At 37.5% G+C, this 18869-nt stretch overlaps 1 protein-coding gene across 29 annotated transcripts; it reads right to left on the minus strand.

Moving 5' to 3' along the window:
• Positions 1 to 10875: 10875 nt before the first annotated feature.
• Positions 10876 to 18176, minus strand: LOC113704133 (putative disease resistance protein RGA3). Of its 29 annotated transcripts, XM_072061335.1 has the most exons (7): positions 14768 to 18176; positions 14385 to 14415; positions 13980 to 14050; positions 12900 to 13894; positions 11866 to 11936; positions 11522 to 11764; positions 10876 to 11348 (listed from the first exon to the last, which is right to left on the minus strand). In XM_072061335.1, the coding sequence occupies exon 1, from the start codon at positions 17935 to 17937 to the stop codon at positions 14800 to 14802; it is 3138 nt and encodes a 1045-aa protein (XP_071917436.1). In that variant the 5' UTR covers positions 17938 to 18176; the 3' UTR covers positions 10876 to 11348; positions 11522 to 11764; positions 11866 to 11936; positions 12900 to 13894; positions 13980 to 14050; positions 14385 to 14415; positions 14768 to 14799. The 29 variants fall into 29 exon arrangements, with proteins under 29 accessions (XP_071917436.1, XP_071917457.1, XP_071917455.1 ...); XM_072061356.1 differs by lacking the exon at positions 13980 to 14050 and having other exon boundaries at positions 11522 to 11748; positions 11871 to 11936; positions 12900 to 12936; XM_072061354.1 differs by lacking the exon at positions 13980 to 14050 and having other exon boundaries at positions 11871 to 11936; positions 12900 to 12936.
• Between the last annotated feature and the right edge of the window lie 693 nt (positions 18177 to 18869).

An 18869-nucleotide genomic window follows, 5' to 3' on the forward strand; every position in this document is an offset into this window, starting at 1 on the left:
CTGCCCCAGTTTCTTCATTCGGCCACTGGGAGAGGTATTTGCTACTAAATCCCCAATTTTTGGTTTGTATTGGATTCACTTGAGGGTTTGTCAGTAGAGTGAAGTGGCAATTGGATTTTCTGCCTTAACCGTGCGGTGCACCAGTGCTAGCAATTGTGCTATTTTCCGTCGTATTGTTGTGCTATTTTGCTATACCTGTGGTACTGGTGGAGTAACTGGACCTTGATTTGGTACCTCTATCTGGTTGACTGCGTTTGTAGTGTCAAATATCTAAGCCGTTTTCATTGAAATTGTTGATTTTGAATTAAGATTTTAACTGGCCAACTGGAGCCATTTGTTGAAATTTTGGGTAAGCTGAAATATTGCACTTGTTTGTTAAATTGGGAAGTTTCTATGCTATTTACATTGCTTCCTCCAGTTGGGTGCATCTAATTGAATTGCTGAGAAATATTCTGACCATTGCTTTCAACTACTAAGTTCGTTGAGGTTTCTTTTAGGATTCTGGTTGAGTTATTTCTAATATTGCCTATTGAATCAGGAGCTTGTGCTGCTTAATTTGCCCCGTTAGGAGCTGGTTTGCTTGTTAGAATTTTCTGTGACGGTTAACTAACGTGTTCATCTTAGTGACTTCAACTATTTCGTTGGGTGGAAGTGAATTCTGTGCTTTGAACCATTAGGTCGTTGAGATAATTTCACTTGTTTTTGTGGGTAGATGCCTGATTGCCAGTTGAGGGTATATATTGAGTCGTTATTGCCGAATCACTGCACTACTGTTGCCTGACTTGTTGACTTGTTGACTGCTGGGGGCAATTGTTGAGCTTTTGGGTGCAATTGTTGAAGTTCTTGGGTGGGCTGGAATTTTAACAATTGTCTGTGATATTTTGGGAAGAATCTCGGCCAGTGTTGTGCTTGTTGAAATTTTGGTTGATTTAATTCGGCAACTGCATTCCTTGTTGGCATTAGTAGTTTTTAATCGAGTTTTTGAGGACATTTTGGATGTTGGTTTATATTGCTGATTTGGAGGAACAGTGTCTGTGATTTTGGTCTGATCATTTGTGCAATTTGTTGACTCATTTTGTGACGACCCCATCTCCCCCTAAGGCGAACCAGAGGGTTCGGCGGCCGCCTGCCCGGCTCTCGCCGGGACTCAGTCGTTCACTAAAGTTCTCAAATGAATTACAAGAATAAACCTCAAATATACATCACATTGTCCACAAATATACATCCAAATCTCCAATAATTACATGTCACAAATGCAGCGGAAACAATTCCCAACTATACATAAAATGATTCCAAATCCAAATTGTACAACATAAAGGCCATCCATTCACGTGAATAAGCACAACAAGTCCTGCCTTTGCCTTGAGCCCTGTGGAGGGGAATAAAATATTTTTGGGGTGAGCTAGAAACTCAGCGAGTAACCAGAAAATCAGTAATCAAATCGATTTAACAATATTTCTTTTCAATGATGTCATAAATCAATGATGTCATAAATCAAATGATAAGTCCAGAAACGATTACAGCATTTACAAAACATTAAATATGGAGTATCAATAATTCAAGAAACATGTACAATGGAAAGCGATAGTAACATTCATGAAAAGGATACGTTCATTTTTTTATAAATAATCCCTCGTTCATCTTTTTATTCGTTCATCTTTTTTTTTTTTCCGGACGTTGGCCGGTTTCCACCCATCCGGACGTAGCCGGACTCCACCCATCCGGACGTAGCCGGACTACAAGTTAATACTCGAGTATACCAAATTCACCCAGGGTCACCATATCGCCCGACCGAGTCCGCTTCTGGCTCGAGTCGATCGGTAACGAAGGGCAGTAGCCAGTTCAGCCAAACGGCTTACATTCATGCGCAACTAGCATTTAATCATTAATCATTGAAAATTTCATATTTATTTAGGTCGAGTGCGATAAAGTACACACTCGCCTAGAAAACTCGTTTTAACAATCATTGAAAACACTTAACACATTATCAATCAATAATAACAAGCCAATAAATCAAGGAATACAGCCAACAAGGAACACTCATATGCAAGCACGCATGATATGGAAGAAAACACTTCAAAAGTAACTTTGAAAACAGTTTAAAGGTAAATAATGTAAGAAAACGGTTCAAAAGTAACTTTGGAAACAATTCAAAAGTAAATAATGCAGGAAACGATTCATAAATAACTTTAGAAATAGTTTGAGGTCACTCACCTCAATGGCTCAGAAATCATCAATCATATAACATTGCCTTGCTCAAACCCAAGTCTTAGATCACAAACTCAATGCAATCAAGTCCTTTCAAAGTTCGGACAGCACTTCCCCTGAATATGCTTACTTTTCCAGCCATCATGGCTTCATTATATCTTCAGCCAGTCCCAAAGGTACACACACAACAACAAGTTCATACAATAGCCATTCAGCAAGCTCCAAGTAGTACTAGTACAAGTCAAGCTAGGGAAAAGTCCGGAAATGAAAGTTTAGCTCAAAACCAGAAAAATAGTTTTGACGTCATTTTGCGGTAATGGTACCAAAGGCACTACGATTGTCGGATGAAGGTACAAGATACACCGTTTCGAAGCTAAGAGATAGGGCTACAATATTGAAGAAGGTCACTCAACCCAGTTTCGAGTGTAACCAGGTCAAAAATGCAAGATACTACACCAGAATCACAAAAACAGATTCACAGAACGTATTCTAGCGGAAACATCATAAATCAGGTTACCGAACTCCAAATCCAGAAATTCCAAAACCAGCTGAAAGGTAAGAAACAGGGCTAAATTTCATCAGAAGGCCTCAACAACCAATTCGGAAGCAATTCCAGCCAAAACAACCAATTACAGTCGCAAATCCCAATTTCGGGTAAACCAGAACAGCAATAGTAATTTCGACTTTTCTCACTCTAAGCTACTCCGATTGACCTGAAATTTTGTAGGAACCTTTAAAATGTCATTCCCTACAACTTTCATGTTTTAAGCAAAGGCCAATTCGGCCTCTATCGAGGACCTAAAAATTCGGACAGAATGCTCCTTCACAAAACCTGATTTTCTGAAATTTCTTCCAAAAGAGAAATTGATTGCAATTAATCACTTTTTCCACCTCATAGAGTCCTTAAATATCATTTCCAATCATCATACATGACCCCATAATCATATTCATATGAAAACAGAAAAATCCCCAATAATTATAAACTTCATCAATTCAACCAAAACTCAAGAAATAATCCATAAAACCATCTCTTTAACCATCACAAGTCTCTAATTTAGCATAATCAAGAGCAAAGAAAGGATGGCTAGACATGATACCTTCAAATATCAAGAAAGGTGATGACTTAGGGATTTTTCTTCCAAAACAACTCCACCAAGAGCTTCAATCTTCCTTAGCTAGCAAGTTTTATGGAGTGATTTGCAATTTAATCGGTTGGAACTCAAGATTTGGACAAGAAATTGAAGTGCAAGATGATGGATTTTCTCTCTCTTTTTCTCTCAAAATTTCGTCCAAGACAAGCTAAAATGGAGAGAAATTGGGTCCAAATTGGTTGTAGTAAAGTTAGAAAAGTCTTGGTCAAAAGTCAAGGTCCAATGGTTTTGTGACAAATGGTCCTTTAGGGTTTTAATCTTATCTTTTTGTCTCTCCAATACAAATATCTTAACACATTGTAAAATAATATCACTTAATACAAAATTCCAACAAGTTGTCAAAAATATAATGCATTTACCGCACTTGCGGGTCCCACGTCCAAAATAGGCTTTTAATTTCTCAAAAACTAACCGATACTAGAAAAATTATTTTAAAACTATTTTTGCTCATAAACTTTATCTGGGGAATTTTTCTAATCAAGAAAATGTAGAAAAGGCGGGCGTTTAAAAAATAAACCCTAGAGAATTAGAAAATTTCCGAGTTCTCAAACTCTTTTTTTTCGGGGCGTCACACATTTGCGGACTTATTTGTTTCTTGGGTTTGTTTATTGACTTCGGTGGACTGGGTTCCCACCTACGGTTCCTCTACTTGCTCTATTCATTGGAATTCTAGTCGCCTATTGCTCTTCTTTAGAGGTTTAGAATCTTTCTTGTGACTAGATTAATACTTGGGGCTATTGCTTTAATACTGCTCTACTCTACTATAGCAATTTCATTGATTTTGGACTATGTTTTGCACTAATGATACTGGTTGGAATATTTCCCCTTGCATGTGTCAGTTCTACTTGGTTGGATACTTGATTGACTGCTGGGCATGTGTGACTGGGTTGTTCTTGTGCAATTGGAGATATTTAGAGGGATTTTGGGTGGGCAAGTTGTGTCGCTCTCTATTGATATTTGGGAGGCACCGGTGGCTATTAAATTGTTATTGCTTTGAATTTTCTGTTTACATTATCTGTGGGCAATTTTGTCTCTTGTTGATTGAAATGACATTTGGAGAAAATGGTAAGACCCGAGCCCTCTTCTTCTGCGCCTCCCCCACCGATGGCCTCTGATGTTAAGTCGCACCACTTGCGAGCTCAGATTCATCACGTAGTTGAGAGAGTGACGAACATCACCCGCCAAGTGGCAAGGATGTCTCAGAACTCGGCTTCCCTCCACTGTTCCCTCCTATCCCTTAGCTGTTCAACAGGGAAGTTTCATTGTTCTCTTCGCTTTAATTACTTTATTACCTCCATTGAGGACAATGTAGGATTTAGGTGTAGGGGGAGCAGTTATGGTGCTAGTGTCTTTCGTTCATTTTCTTTTTCTTTTTTTTAGTGATTAGCTCGTATGGGATGCCAAGTTTGATGTTGGATTATTGCCTCTATTTCTACTTTTGCCAAGTTTTAGTAATAAAAGGGTATCAAGTTAATGTGGTTGAGTTCAGGAATATCCCTTTGGTGAATATCAGTAATTGATTGACTTTTCTAATTTTTGGTTAACTTTTCTAGACATAGGGAATGATTGTTGGCATTTTCATGTGAATTGGTCCGATTATTAACCTTAGTTCTCCATATTTGAAAATGAGGCTAGCTGATGCAAGTTTTCTTTTGGTTCTTGTGTTATAGTGAGTTCTTGTGAATTTTAGCTATGAATAAACTTGACTGTACTCCGCTATTAGTTACTACTGAGTAACCGGGGATCTGCACCTAAAAGTGTTGATTCTCGCGTCAAAAGGTAGTAATTCCTATGAGTACGTGGTCACATGGCGATAAAAGCTGAGTAACCGGGCTCCTTCATCTGGCCAATGTTGGAGTTCGCGTCAAAAGGCTCTAATGGCTAACGACTAAGTCTTTTGTTACTATTTAGAAAAGAAAAAAAAAAGAGAAAAGTAGAAAAATGTGAAAAAAAAAAAGTGAATGTTGTGTTAGTGTACAATAAAAGTCAGCTTGTCGATTTATGGATTTAATGTTGAGATTTTGGTTAATAGTTGGACCATTTGCTGATAAATGTTGCGCGTCATTCCTTTTTCTTAGATTAGTTAACCTGGAATTAGAGGAGTTTGTGGTTTAGAAGCTAACCGGAGTGATGTTTCTTGGACTTGACCATTGATGTTTGATTATTATTTTTCTTGGTATCTTGGCAATTTGTTGGATAGAGCAATAGTCATTGTCAAATATTGGTGTTTGTTTACTGTTCTTATGCTTGAGGGCAAGCATGATTTAGGTGTGGGGGGAATTGATAGGTTACAATTTTATCATTTATTTTATTATTAATTTTCCCTATTACCTGACCTGATGTGAATTAATTATTAGATTCTACTCACTTTTCGTAATTTACATTTATTTCAGGGAGTAGAACAAAAATATCACAATCAAGACCAATTTGACAGTTATCGAAAAAGAGTTCAAATAGCAGACAATCAAGAGCATTCTTGAAACAAGGAGATGCGACCCTTTCTGGTAATTTGTGAAAGACAGCATAAAAGGAGAAGGAGGAACACAGGACTAGGCGTTCTTTCCCTTGGGGGGCTAGAGCCACCGCACAGAGCCAGGCATTAGAATAGGACTTTTGATAGAGGGAGGAGTAGAGGATTTTTCCTCCTGAAGCTTAGTTTTCCTTTGACTTTTCCATCGTAGCTTTTGAGGGGTGTATACACGTCTATTGTGTCAGCACCTAAATTGCATGGCGTGTATGGCACTAAATTTCCAGTTCACCTTTCCTACTTAATGCCTTGCTGAGGCCTCTACTCTGATTGAGAAACCTTATAACTGCTGGGGCCTTCTATTGTGCAAAAAATCTCAACAAAATAATGGTCTGACCCAAGAAGCACAAGAAAGTATTGTCCTTAACAATTAGAATGTCAAAGAAAAAAAAGAGGGAAATTGACAATGATGTTATGATTTTAGCTACATTATTCATCTCATTTTTCTAGTTCCGGAGAAACAAAATAAAAAGATTTCACTAAGTTTGCCTTTTGTAATGTACCGCGCTGGGCTTTGTCCCCCCCCTTAATAGAAGTTAGAAATTCGGCTTTTATAAATCTAACTTCCAGAAAAAACTTCAAAAACCCGCAACTTTCTGGGGACTTATAAACCCAAACCCAACGCTTCCCCAGAACCGATGTGGGATGGCAACCCCACAAGGGCAAGCCAGTCAAATGCCCCATTTTTTGCTAGAATCTGGGGTTCGTTAAGTTGTCCATTTCCCTGGAATTACTTATTTTGCTTCTCGTTTGGTTCTATTATACTATACAGAATTATATGTATATAACGTGGATTGTCATCTTAAGAATCAAGATTGCCAATCTGATCACGTAAATTGGCCAGAAATTGGTTGGAATTCTTTGCATTTTTCACTTGTGGAAATAGTTAAAAGAACAGTCACTAATATACCTGCAAGTTTTCCATCACCTCAAACTTTCATAAATTTAACAACTCACTAGAAAAATGCACTAATAGATTATACAATAAAGAAGATAGCGAAAGCGTGCCAGCATAGAAAAGTAGAGCGCGATTAATATTTTTCTAAATTATTAATTAATTTGAGTCTCTGGATTTCAAGAAGTCTAATAATCATATTTAGTACATTAGCAACAAAAGGAAGATAAATGAAATTGGGCCAAAAACAGTCTGGGCCAACTAGTACATTTTCCGTTTATGGGCAATCAGATGAAAAGCTAGTGGAGCATGTGTTTAAGAGTAAAATGCAGTTTTGGTATTCAAATTTTGACTCTTGAACAATTTTTTTAGTATCTAAACTTTAAACTTTGAATGAAAACAAATTCGATATGCACTTGACGGATTTTTTGTCCAATTTTCACTAGAAAAAAAAAATCCCATGTTGTCATGTGTCTGGCAACAAAATTGTTAAAAGAATTCCAAAAGAATTGATGATGGCCAGGCTAAGGAATACTAGAACATGGGTCATCATTTTAAAAGAAATAAATTAATCTAAACAAATAATTAATCGAGCTAATCATAATACGCTCAAAACTTCCCTCTTTTCTCCTCTCCTTTTTCATACCTTTCATAAACAAACACCTTAAAAAATAACTATTCAACTATTTGTCACAGTAAATATAAAAAGTACTGGAGCATATATCCGAGATTTATAAAACATTTGTATGTACTATTTTTTTTTTTTTTGGTCGACACAGGGGTGTCCGGATCAATCCTTACGGGGCCCGACTAATCCATTTGTCGACTACGTATGTACTACATATGTAGATTTTAGAACTTTGTCATACCATTGTATGACGACTCAAGTGATATTAACAGCTGGGTCAATTTGAAGTTGTCAACAAAAGCTACAAGTGATTAATGGACTAATAAGTCTAATTTTAAGCACAAGAACCACCTTCTAGAAACTTATCTATTTTCTTTATTTATTGATAGAAAGATAGGCAAATTTTATTAATAGCATACTAAATCTGCTTCAAGAACAACAAAAACAAAAATAATAAAATAAGGTGCATTACACGTGTCGACATTGAAGTAAAATTTCTCCTTTCAATTTTAAAATAATACTACTTATCATCTTACTTATAACTTACATACTAATATGTGATGAAAAAGGAAAGGGAAAATGGCAGTCATAATTGCAGCTCAGGCAACCTTTTTTTTTTTTTTTTTTTTTTTAATCTAATTTGCTAATTCTTGGGACATAAGGATAGAACTGACTTCATCTAAATAATAATAATTCCTTGACAAACTTGAATGCTATTAATTGCCATAGAAGATGCTTGGCAATTTCACTATTTGGCCTTTCTTAATCAATCCATGAGGCTTACATCTTGGACAAAACTTGGACGCTTTCTCAAGAATGACAGATAGCTGCGTTCAACTGCCAAAATGTAAATGAGAAGGGAAATGATAATCATAGGTGGTGACATGGGCAACATCAATCATGTCATCTGTTAATCCAGAAATAAATTTGAAAAGAATAAAAGATAGGAGTTTATTTGGATGATTTATTTGAAATAATTACTGTAGCACTTTTTGTGATGTGATATATGTGAGATAAAAAGGTGATTGGAAAAATAAAAAGGCAATTGAAATTTGTGAAGCAAATTATTTTATCTGAAATCAAGGCAATCCAAACAAGACGAATAAATTGGCCTTACTAACTATCCTTGGGAATTAGACTAACAGCATAACTGGAGTAATATTTGTTTGCTTAAAAACTTATTTGGATGTTTTGAAATGGCTGTGGTTGTTTGACAAATTTGGATGCTTTTGTATTGGCATTTTTACTTAACTTTCTCAACTATTTTGATTGTGGACAATATCTCAATGGTTGTTGTATTTATGAAGGAGAATAATTTATGTCTAAGATAAAATTGAACTCGGAATCCTTTACTTACAACACCTCCCACCTTATCGCCCACACCCAAACCTCTCCAACTTGAATCATAATTTGGTCTTAATCACTTATCCTCAAGAATTAGAATTAGAATGCGCATCTTATTTTGTTTGGTTCCCTCAAGTGGCAGAGCAAGAATTTTTATCGGATCAATTAATGGTCAGTTTTTGACTAATGAAAATATTCTAAATAAGATTGTGAAATCAATTAATTTCATATACAATCCAAATAAGATTATGAACTCCTTGTTTGTTTAATTAATTTCATGTGCTAACGATTGTACTTGCCAAATAATTGACGGTGACTTTAATAAAATTTCTTTGTTAGGGGTCAAAGTTCTTCCTTTCAGCACTAACTGTGTTACATTCTGATATATAGTCCATGTTCTACCCATCTCAAACTTTCTATATTATTTCTAGGTCCGAGACAAATATTTTTTGTTTTTGAAAGAAAAAGTTTGAATGATTTCGACCCTAGTTATCACCATGGTAAAATACGGTATACTTTTATATTTATTTATTCAAAAAACAGAGGTCCGACTAAGAATCCGGCTAACTGACAAGAAAAAAGCAGTGTCAATCGATTGATTTTGGCCCAAGGAAAGTACTTAGCAGTTGAATATTCTCACTCAGTAAAATGGTCAGATCCTTGAGAATCTCAAAGTAGAAGCAATGATTCTATTCCTTAAACCTGAAACAATTTTCCGTGCTTAGACATACTTTGGAATAAAGCATCATTTCTTTTATGAAAAAAAAGACAATCTTGTATATTTGGTTATTTGACACAAGACGTCAATACACTTCAAATGAAACAGTGAATCCAACAAATAAGGCATGACAAGCTGTGATTAATGCCATACAAACGTGAGTTTATCTTTACGATTTATTCAGGAAGTTGCTGTTAGTTTCATTAAATTAACAGAGAAGATAGTGAAGAGTGAAGGGCAGAGCCATTCCAAAATGCCAAAGAGGCAGAGAGATTATAAAGATGATCAACTAACTAATCATAATCAGCCACATACCCTTCAAGAAGGGCATCATACAGGGAGGCTTGAAAACAACTTTTAGTCCAACATAACGACATTCAACACAAATAGCCAAATATCTGAGGTTTGAGAAATGACAGCAATTGTTGCAGTCAAGCAATAGCAATGAAAGGGGGGACTACACATCCAAAAGAAGGCACAACAATATGATCAGTGTGGAACAAAATTTGCATTATAAACTAATTCAGAGCCAGCTACAATGTCACAGAAGAACAGGCAATAGGCATGAAACTTCCAATACAGGGATAACAACACTTTTTCTGTGTCCTACTTGGTCCGACCAGGGACAAAAGAACATCTGGCCAAATTAAAACAGAGAGGTTGGAGCTACAATCCTTGTGATTTCAAGACTACTTCATTAAAAGTAATGTTCATTACTACCGGAGATAGGCTGGAAAAATTCTTTCAAATGCAGTTCAAGAACTAAGTAGAAACTGCTGAAACCAGTCACATTGCTCGAAAATTTAAAAAGAACAAAAAAAAATGAGAAAGAAGAAGGGAAAAAGGAACTGCTTAGAATCAGAGAGAGAAGAGGGACTTCTGAGAGCAGCACTAATCGGCGGGGACAACTCTGGCAAGTGGATGGCAAAGACAGCACTAATCGGCGAGGACAGCACCAATCCCTTCCCTTTTGTGTAGAAATAAGTTCATCTGAAAGTTTTTATTATTTTTAGGTAACTAATTATGATTATTACTACTACTACTACTTTCTGTACCGATACAGACATGAGATGATTTACTTATATTGGCCGTCAAAGTCTAGAGGCATAGAAAAGTAGAAATGCTTTCCTTGTAACATATCCTGAGCTAATGATTTGAGGCCAAGATGTGTAAGATCCATGTCACATTAGTGCTTCATGGAACAATATTGACGTACAAGGAGACAAGTTCGCATAGAAGTAATTTTACAAATAGATGCTATGTTAAATGTCAGTTTGATGAACTAAGGTTGACCTTATATGTTCCTATATAATCCTGTTCAATTGATTTCCATAATTTCATCTCTCCAACGTTCCCATCCACCAAGTGGGATCCTTTCTTGCATAGAAATGGGTACCTTAGCAATTCAGTTTTCTAAATTGCTCTCGAATTAACATATATAGAAGGGCTCAACCTGACTGATTCTTTGTGCTCTGAGTCCTGTCTGAGCTTTACAGATACAAGGAGCAATGGAAAAGTATCATTGGACACAACCATGTAGTCAACTGCAAAACACTGAGAAAAAAATATGTTGACTGTTGTAGAGCTAAGATACAACTTCAAGAAGGATGCAAGCAGCTATCAGGGTTCAGCTAATCCACATCTTTCTGCTGCAAAATACTGGCTACTTTGAACTACAAGCAGCACGGAAGATATGGCAAATTGAGTTCCAAAAGAAGTAAAAGAGCACCTCATTAACATGTTTACAAATTGCTGAATCGGTTGGACAGTTTAAAATCACCAGCCGACAAGGAAGATCTCAGGCTTTGGCCGTCCAAGGCAGAGAGCAAAAGAGACTCCATCCTGGATGTTTTCATTTGATCTGATTGAAACAGGATCTGGTTCAGCAAAGGATCATCGGACTTTTAATAATGTACCAAGGATAGTAAGTAAGAGCTATGAAGGTTTTGAGCGTAAAATCACTGCAAAACACAAGAACTCAAGAAACTGGAGACAACACATAGTTGCATGACATTTTTATTGTATTTGAAACACTAAAATAAGAACTTACCATGACGAGAGGAGCAACCAACAAGTATAGAAGGTGGGATGAGCTTAATAGCCTTCATCACAGCGGATGAAACAATTGCAGCAAGTAGCAGCGGGCAGCAAGTATGCTTGACAGTCTTGACTAACTGCGGCGATATGCTTCAAAACTTGCAGCTTAGACTTGATTGTGTTAGAAGATACTCTAACAAGTCCGTGCAGCTTTTTTGCATGAACAGACATCTTCTGTCGCTGCTCCAAAAAACATCTACATTAGGAGAAGATTTCTCAAGTTTTAGTTGTAATATAATCAGAATCAAAGTATTTAAAAGTAAAAATTGAGTAGTAAAGAAGAGTAGTATATCTGACCTTACCGGACTCTTAGAACCAAAAATCAGTTTGACAACCAACAGCTTTGGAAACTTCTGAAGTCTTTATGGCTAGAAAAAGGAAAAGTGAGACAGAAACCCATCATCTACGAGATTATCGAACAAATCACTAATCAATTGGTTCAAGAAGCTTGATAAATGCGCCTTCAAGAGGTGATTAAACTTTGGAGCAACTATTTACTCCCTCTGGAATCATAAGTTAGGGAGCTGATCACTTTAGCAATCACATCTTACATCAACAAAAGAAGATATATAAAATCAACAAAACGAAGCTCCTAGTGCTTATTTCATATTGATGGGTAACTTGTCGGAAATGCAAACCAAAAATTAATTAATACCAGCTATAAAAATCCAATCTACGTTCATCCAGGGGAGAGACCACAAAAATCTGCTTGCTAAGTGTAGGAGAAAGACGTGCAGCAGAGAATTGTTGGTTTAAAGTCTTGTAGAAAAGGTTTCTAGAATTGCTGCATGTGATATCGAATCTAAAATGTCCAATGCATTTTCAACAGGTGAAACTTCAGAGTGAGCAACCATTTCATCCTGGTGAAATCATGAGTTTAAAGAGAGTGCGCTGATGTTAGCAAACACAACGTACAAAGGACAGTAACTGACATACACGATAAACAAAACTAAATGCTCAATTCCGCCCCACATTAGTGCATTTGTTTCAGTGTTAGTTCATCCAAAACATGATTCAGTTAACCCAAGAAAATCTCATTCATTTTCCATGTTTGATCTAGTACAGAAACATGGTATTGAATTAAGCCTTCATTTGCCATGTTTGATCTTTGCATCAGCAGATAATATGTGATAGAACGTGAGCAATACCAATTTAACACTAGAAATTAACCAAAAAGATTGTTTAGTTCCATTAATTGACATGAAGCCGTGCATGGCTTATTAGTGGTAAAGGTAAAAGAACCTACTCTGTTGTTACTTCAATTATCAGTTGATATACTCTCAAGGAAAGAGAGGATTTTCAAAAGTGAAGGCAGTAATTAAAGAACCTACTCTGTTGTTCCCCGACTGAGCTTTAAGCCTACAGTCACTGCAAAACAGAAAACTCAGATTCAGGACTTCACATAGCAAATCATAAGGCTAACTGGAAATTGCATGACATTTTTTTTAGTCAATTATTCAGAAAGCCAAATCAATATTTGTTTCTGTTGCGCTTTTCTAACCTAAATCAGTAAGAATATATCAAATTTTTCTGCTCAGTCTACAAGTACCAGAAGTGCCATAGAAACTATATTAGTTTTGGTTCAAAACACTGAAAAAAGAGTAGCACCTACAAGCGTGAAAGGCAGAGAGCTCCTGAATTGCCATGAAGGCAAACTCTTTGAGACAGCAAGATGCAACGCGTAGAGCTAATTATAACTCTTTTGACTCTTAAAATCTCAAATCATGGCATTTGAACATAAACTTCAGAAGGCGATAGTCTACCAAGCCTCTGCTGCTTGAAGAAGGTCTTAAACATAACAATTTTTTAAAGGTTTTAATTAATTCATTGGATATTAAACTTCTTAAAACCCAATATTAAGCAGTGGAAGAAGATGATTGGTATTAAAAATTATCTGACAGTAAGTAAGTAAGAGCCATGGATGAGGTTCCCTGTTGAGTTTTGGGCCTAAAATCGCTGCAAAGCACAAAAATTCAAACTCAAGCCGGCGAATAGCATAGAATAAAGCAAATGGAAATTTTCAGATAATTGCAGGTTTTCTGTCATTGTAACTAAAGCCCCAAAAGGAGAAACTTACCATTAAAAAAGGAAGCAACCAACAATCATAAAAGCAGAGAGAGCTTAAAAGCCTCTATCAAGATGGATTCATTAAGAGAAGCAATTCACAACAAGCAAACTTGACTAACTACCAGAATGCTTCAGAACATTGCACATAGAGTTGTTCAGTTGGAAGATACTCCACCAAGTTTTGTGCAACTTCATTGCTCAAACAGTACAAACCTTCCTTTGCTACCTCAAAAATATCTTCATGACAACAAGATTTCTTCTGTTTTATATGTAACATATTAGATATTAAAGTGGTTAAAAGTCAAAATTGAGTAGTGAAAGAAGAGAAGCATAACTAAAATTACCAGAATTTTTGAACCCAAACATGAAAGTGATGACCAACAGTTGCGAAAACTCCTCAATAATTGACCATTGTCTTCATGGATCAAAATCCAAAATCAAGGATAAGTGAGCCAGAAAACCATCTTATATGACTCTGATAGAGCAATTACTAGCCAAATAGTTCAGATAAGTACGCAAGTTCATTATCAAGAGGTAAAAGTTCAGTCCCCTTAGAATCACAATTTTAAATAGAGTGAGATGACTTTAGCATTAATAACTTAAAATCCACAGAAGCAGATCACGTAAAATAAACAAAACAAGACTTCTAGTTGTTCTAAACGTTGATAGACTATTTGTAGGAAATGCAGGCCAAAAGTTATTGAGTTCTAGCCATATAAACGGTGCTGAAGAAGCTTCAAAATTCTAACCTCTGTTCGTGAAGCTATTCTTCTATCAATCCTACAAAAACAAAGCATAGAACAGAATATGAACAGAGATACAGTAAAACATCAAAGCACGAAATAGAACAGGTGCTTGGGGTCATTCTAATTGATAGTTACAAGAGCATTACTATTATGTTGTAAGGAGTAAATGAAGAGCACCAATATTTTGGACCTAATAAGAAATGCTAATGCCGCAGCTTTGAAAGATAATAAATAGGACGATAAAAAGGGAGAAGAGAAAATTGTGAAAATAACCACGGAGACTTTTTAGGTTTTCTCACGAGAAGGTTAATCAGAGGGGGAGGTGAAGAGAACGGGAGATTGATTGCAAAGCAAATTAAGAAAGTGGTTATTGAAGGCAATCTTACGTGATTGAATTTGATCTGAAGATGAAAGTTGGTTAATCATCGGTTATGTCTAGGTCTTGAATGTGAGAAACTTTGGACCACTGGGAGTCGGGGCCGCTGCTCCCAGGAGTGCATCTTTCTTTTAACAGAGGAGAACCATGGACCTGCAGACGTTTTAGTTTGGTGAGACTTCTCATGGCATCCTCAGAGGGTAGATGTCCAAGCCCTTTGAAACCAGTTAACCGCAGCGCTTCAAGAGTAGCGAAGTTTCCGAACCAATCTGGCAGAGCTTTTATACCTCCAAAGCCACGTAGCGTTAGTGACGTGAGAGTGGTCAAGTATTGGATCTGAGGTGGCAGTGACTCCATGTGTGGCAACCCATATAATACTAATCGACGGAGTGCGCATGACGAAGAGGAGGAGGAGGAGGATATCAATCCAGACCAATCAAACTCATTGTAAATTGAAGAATTTTCATGATCATCACCATCATCTGAGAAGGGACCAATTTCAAGCTCCCTTAAGCTAGTTAGGAAACCAAATCCTTTGGGCGTCATGCTTGTTTTCAGTTTGGGACACCCCAATAATTTCAGCTCCGAGAGAGAAGGCGTTTGTTGCAAATCAGGCGGAAAGGAGATAAGATTGTCGCACCCACTCACCTCAAGCTTCTGGAGAGAGGCACAAGAGTGTAGAATGTCACCGGGCAGATTCGTTAACCCATCACACTTATAAATCTCCAGCTCTTTAAGAGACGTAAAGTTTTGTAGGGGATGGAGTTCTCTGCATCTGTTGCAGCAATTAAATTCCAAACGCGCTAACTTGGGGAGTGTTGTTGCTAACTTGGGGATTGTTGTTGTTGTTGGCAAATCCATTAACCATCGAGGAAATTGATCGCCCATAAAATTCCAAATTACCAACTCCTCCAAATTTGGGTGGGGTCGAAGGCTGTCTAACACATCTTCGTCGTTGTAATTGTCGCCTTCTCGATCATCTGCCCACTCAAGTTCCAGCCTAAATAGATTTGCCTTTTCAGATAGTTTTGCTTCCTCAGCTCCTTTCTTATCCGTTACTAGTTCCAGATTGCGTATCTCCAATTTGCCTTTGAGGTTCTTCAAGCTTCCAAGCTCTCCAATTCGCCGACCCTTCTCTCGACCCACGTTAAAGAACTCTAGCGTCCGAAGGCAAGTCAGCCGTCCCATCTCTAGCGGCATTTGAAATGTTTCATCAAATGTGTAATAGTGGAGATGTCTCAAACTAATCAAATTGCACATCCTCTCCGGAAGACGGTCAACATCTGAGTGACTTAGCGTCAATGTCTGCAGATTATAAAGCTTGCAAAGGGAGTCTGGCAAAATACTGATTGCAGACCACTTAAGGTTAATGTACCGCAAATGTATCAGTTTGCCAATTGAGACTGGTAGCTCTCGAGTTCTTGTATGAGACAAATTCAAAACATACAAGTTCTTCAACTTCATTAACATATCACCAGATAAGTAACCTTTTACAAACAATGTATGAAGCGAAGTTGATAGACTCTCCAAAAGTTTTTCTCTGTCTTCTCCACCACCAAATAAGTCTGTTGCAAGGTAACGAATCTGATTACCATTGCCTACTATACTCGTATCCCTATCAATAATGACTTTGGTAGACTTTGACATTAACTCGGCAAGGTCGTGCACCAGATCATGCATCTTATAAGATGTTGATGTTTCTGACTCATCAATTATTTCTTCAAACAATGAACTCTGCAATAAAATTCTCAGATAATTAATTACATTTTCCTCCATCATCATTTGGCTGTTGATGTCTGCTTGGAGGAAACCTTCTGCCATCCAAAGCTCGATTAGCATATCTCCTTCCATCTCAGTATCCTTAGGAAATATAGAACAATATGCAAAACATTTCTTAATGTATGGAGATGGCAAATTATCGAAACTCAACTTAAGTATTTGCATGACACGATCTTCATCTCCACTCAAACTTGAAAGCCTATTCTCCAAAATTGATTGCCACTCCTCTTTTCTCTTTAAAGATAATAGACCTCCAATTACACTTGCTGCCAATGGTAGACCATCACATCTTTTGATTACTCTCTCTTTAATTGCTTTTAGTTCATCAGGTACTTCTCCGCCTCCAACTACTTTTTCTTTTAGGATAGACCAGCAAAGATCATCAGGTAGCCTTCCTAAGGCATAGGCTTCATCATCCATCCTCAGAACTTTCAACACAATATCTGCCAGTTGACCAATACGAGTAGTGACAAGACACCAGCTTCCATCAGTTGGATTGAGCCCCTTCAAGGTGGTGAAAAAGTCATCCCACAATGCCTGATTATCATCCCACACATCATCAAGGACAAGGAAATATCTTTTTCCCTCTAGTTGATTCTGAATTTTTCCAACGATGACATTCCTATCATCCACTTCAACCTTTTCTCCCGTCAATTGCACTAGTATGAGTTTGAAAAGTTCCACTACTGGAACTTTTTTTGATACGCAAACCCACAACTTTTTCTGAAAGTGCCCATCAATTTGGTGATTGTTGTATATCGATTTAGCCAAAGTTGTTTTGCCTAGACCTCCCATACCAGTTATGGGAAGACAAGAGACAACCTTCTCAGATGGGCTCAACAGCATCTTCACTATCTTTGATTCATCATCGGCTCTTCCAGTCATTGGAACAGCAACCGAGTCGGTCTGCCTATTTCTTCTGTCTCCAGCATCAGCAGCAGCAGGGAGGGCAGCTGTCATGACTGCCCTGCCGATCAGTCCCAATCCATCGGCTTCTTGATTGATCTCATTCAACTTAAGCTTGATGTCCCTGACCTTAGAAGCCATTCTCCAACGGAAACCAACGGAGTTAGAGCAGGAGAAGAAGCAACATACCTTGCTCTTGGGTTGGTTCCGGGACTCCACCTTGCAACGAAGAGATTCGTAGTTGAGCTCATCCAACACATTGCCAGCATCATAAGCAACTTCCTCCAGACTCTTCAACCATTCTTGGACTCCCCGGTCCTGGTTTTGTTGCCTTTCCTCAGCATCAGCCAAGAGAGCATTGATAAAGGTAAGAGTTCGACTCATGCTGGCCAGATCCTTCTTGAACCCAACTAACATACCAATCCTATCAGTGGCAAGAGATACTGCCGTCTCCAAGGCAACCTGAATAGTGGCACTAATGACAGCGTCGGCCATTTTCCTTTCCTTGTATGGGGCTTAATAGCTAGGATGCTTTGTTCATATCAGATTGGTGATTTCGTTGTATGTAGCTTGCTAGGATGCTTTTTCCTATCAGATTATAAAGATGGGGATGGACAGAAGGGTAGAGGCTTTCGTCAAAGTTTTGGTGAGAACCGATTTATTTATTTATTTTTCAAATTTAGAATGGGACCGTGGGTTCCGGTGGTATGAACTGAAGTATGGTGGAGCCACTAAGCGAGTTATGTAATTTACCCAATTTATAAAGGGTTATATGTAATTTATCCAATTCAGAATGGGCTTCTTCCCCGGTTTTAGTTAATTATATTGTTGCAGCTAGTGCTTCAGTTCACGCTAATGACAGGCGGACTCAGGGCCGGAACGGTTGCAGGTGCAACCGTTTCGGAAGCTCGTGTGCATTTTGCACACGATGTAACATCATTTGTACGCGAACAATATTTTATGGAATCTACACATATTAAAATCTGGACCTTACAATTTTTATTGGTCAAATCTTGACCATTAACTGGCAGGAACGGTTACCCCTTCTTATGCCAGGCCAGGCCCTTGGGTTGCTGAAAATATGTCTAATCCTTGATATTTTTTAAAAAAGAATACTGGAAAAAATCGAACTGGATATTAAAAGTACATTTCCATCTAAAATATTCCAACAATAAAACTACTAGAAAAGTAGTATATAGAACAGCTAACATTTCCAGCTAAAATATTAACAATATACAAAACTAGCAGGAGAAACTATATATATAGAAATGGATGGGTCACGTTCGCGTCTCAATTGTTAATTTGTTATTGTGTCAGCGCGGCGGCTTTGGCCATCTCAATTATTACCGCTGCACCAACGACGAGTGTATGCAGAAAAATCCTAAACAAATCATCCAATGAGGGTTTCTCAGCTTAGAAAGAAGAGC

Source organism: Coffea arabica, chromosome 8e, assembly GCF_036785885.1.
Source record: "Coffea arabica cultivar ET-39 chromosome 8e, Coffea Arabica ET-39 HiFi, whole genome shotgun sequence".
Taxonomy (NCBI): Eukaryota; Viridiplantae; Streptophyta; class Magnoliopsida; order Gentianales; family Rubiaceae; genus Coffea; species Coffea arabica.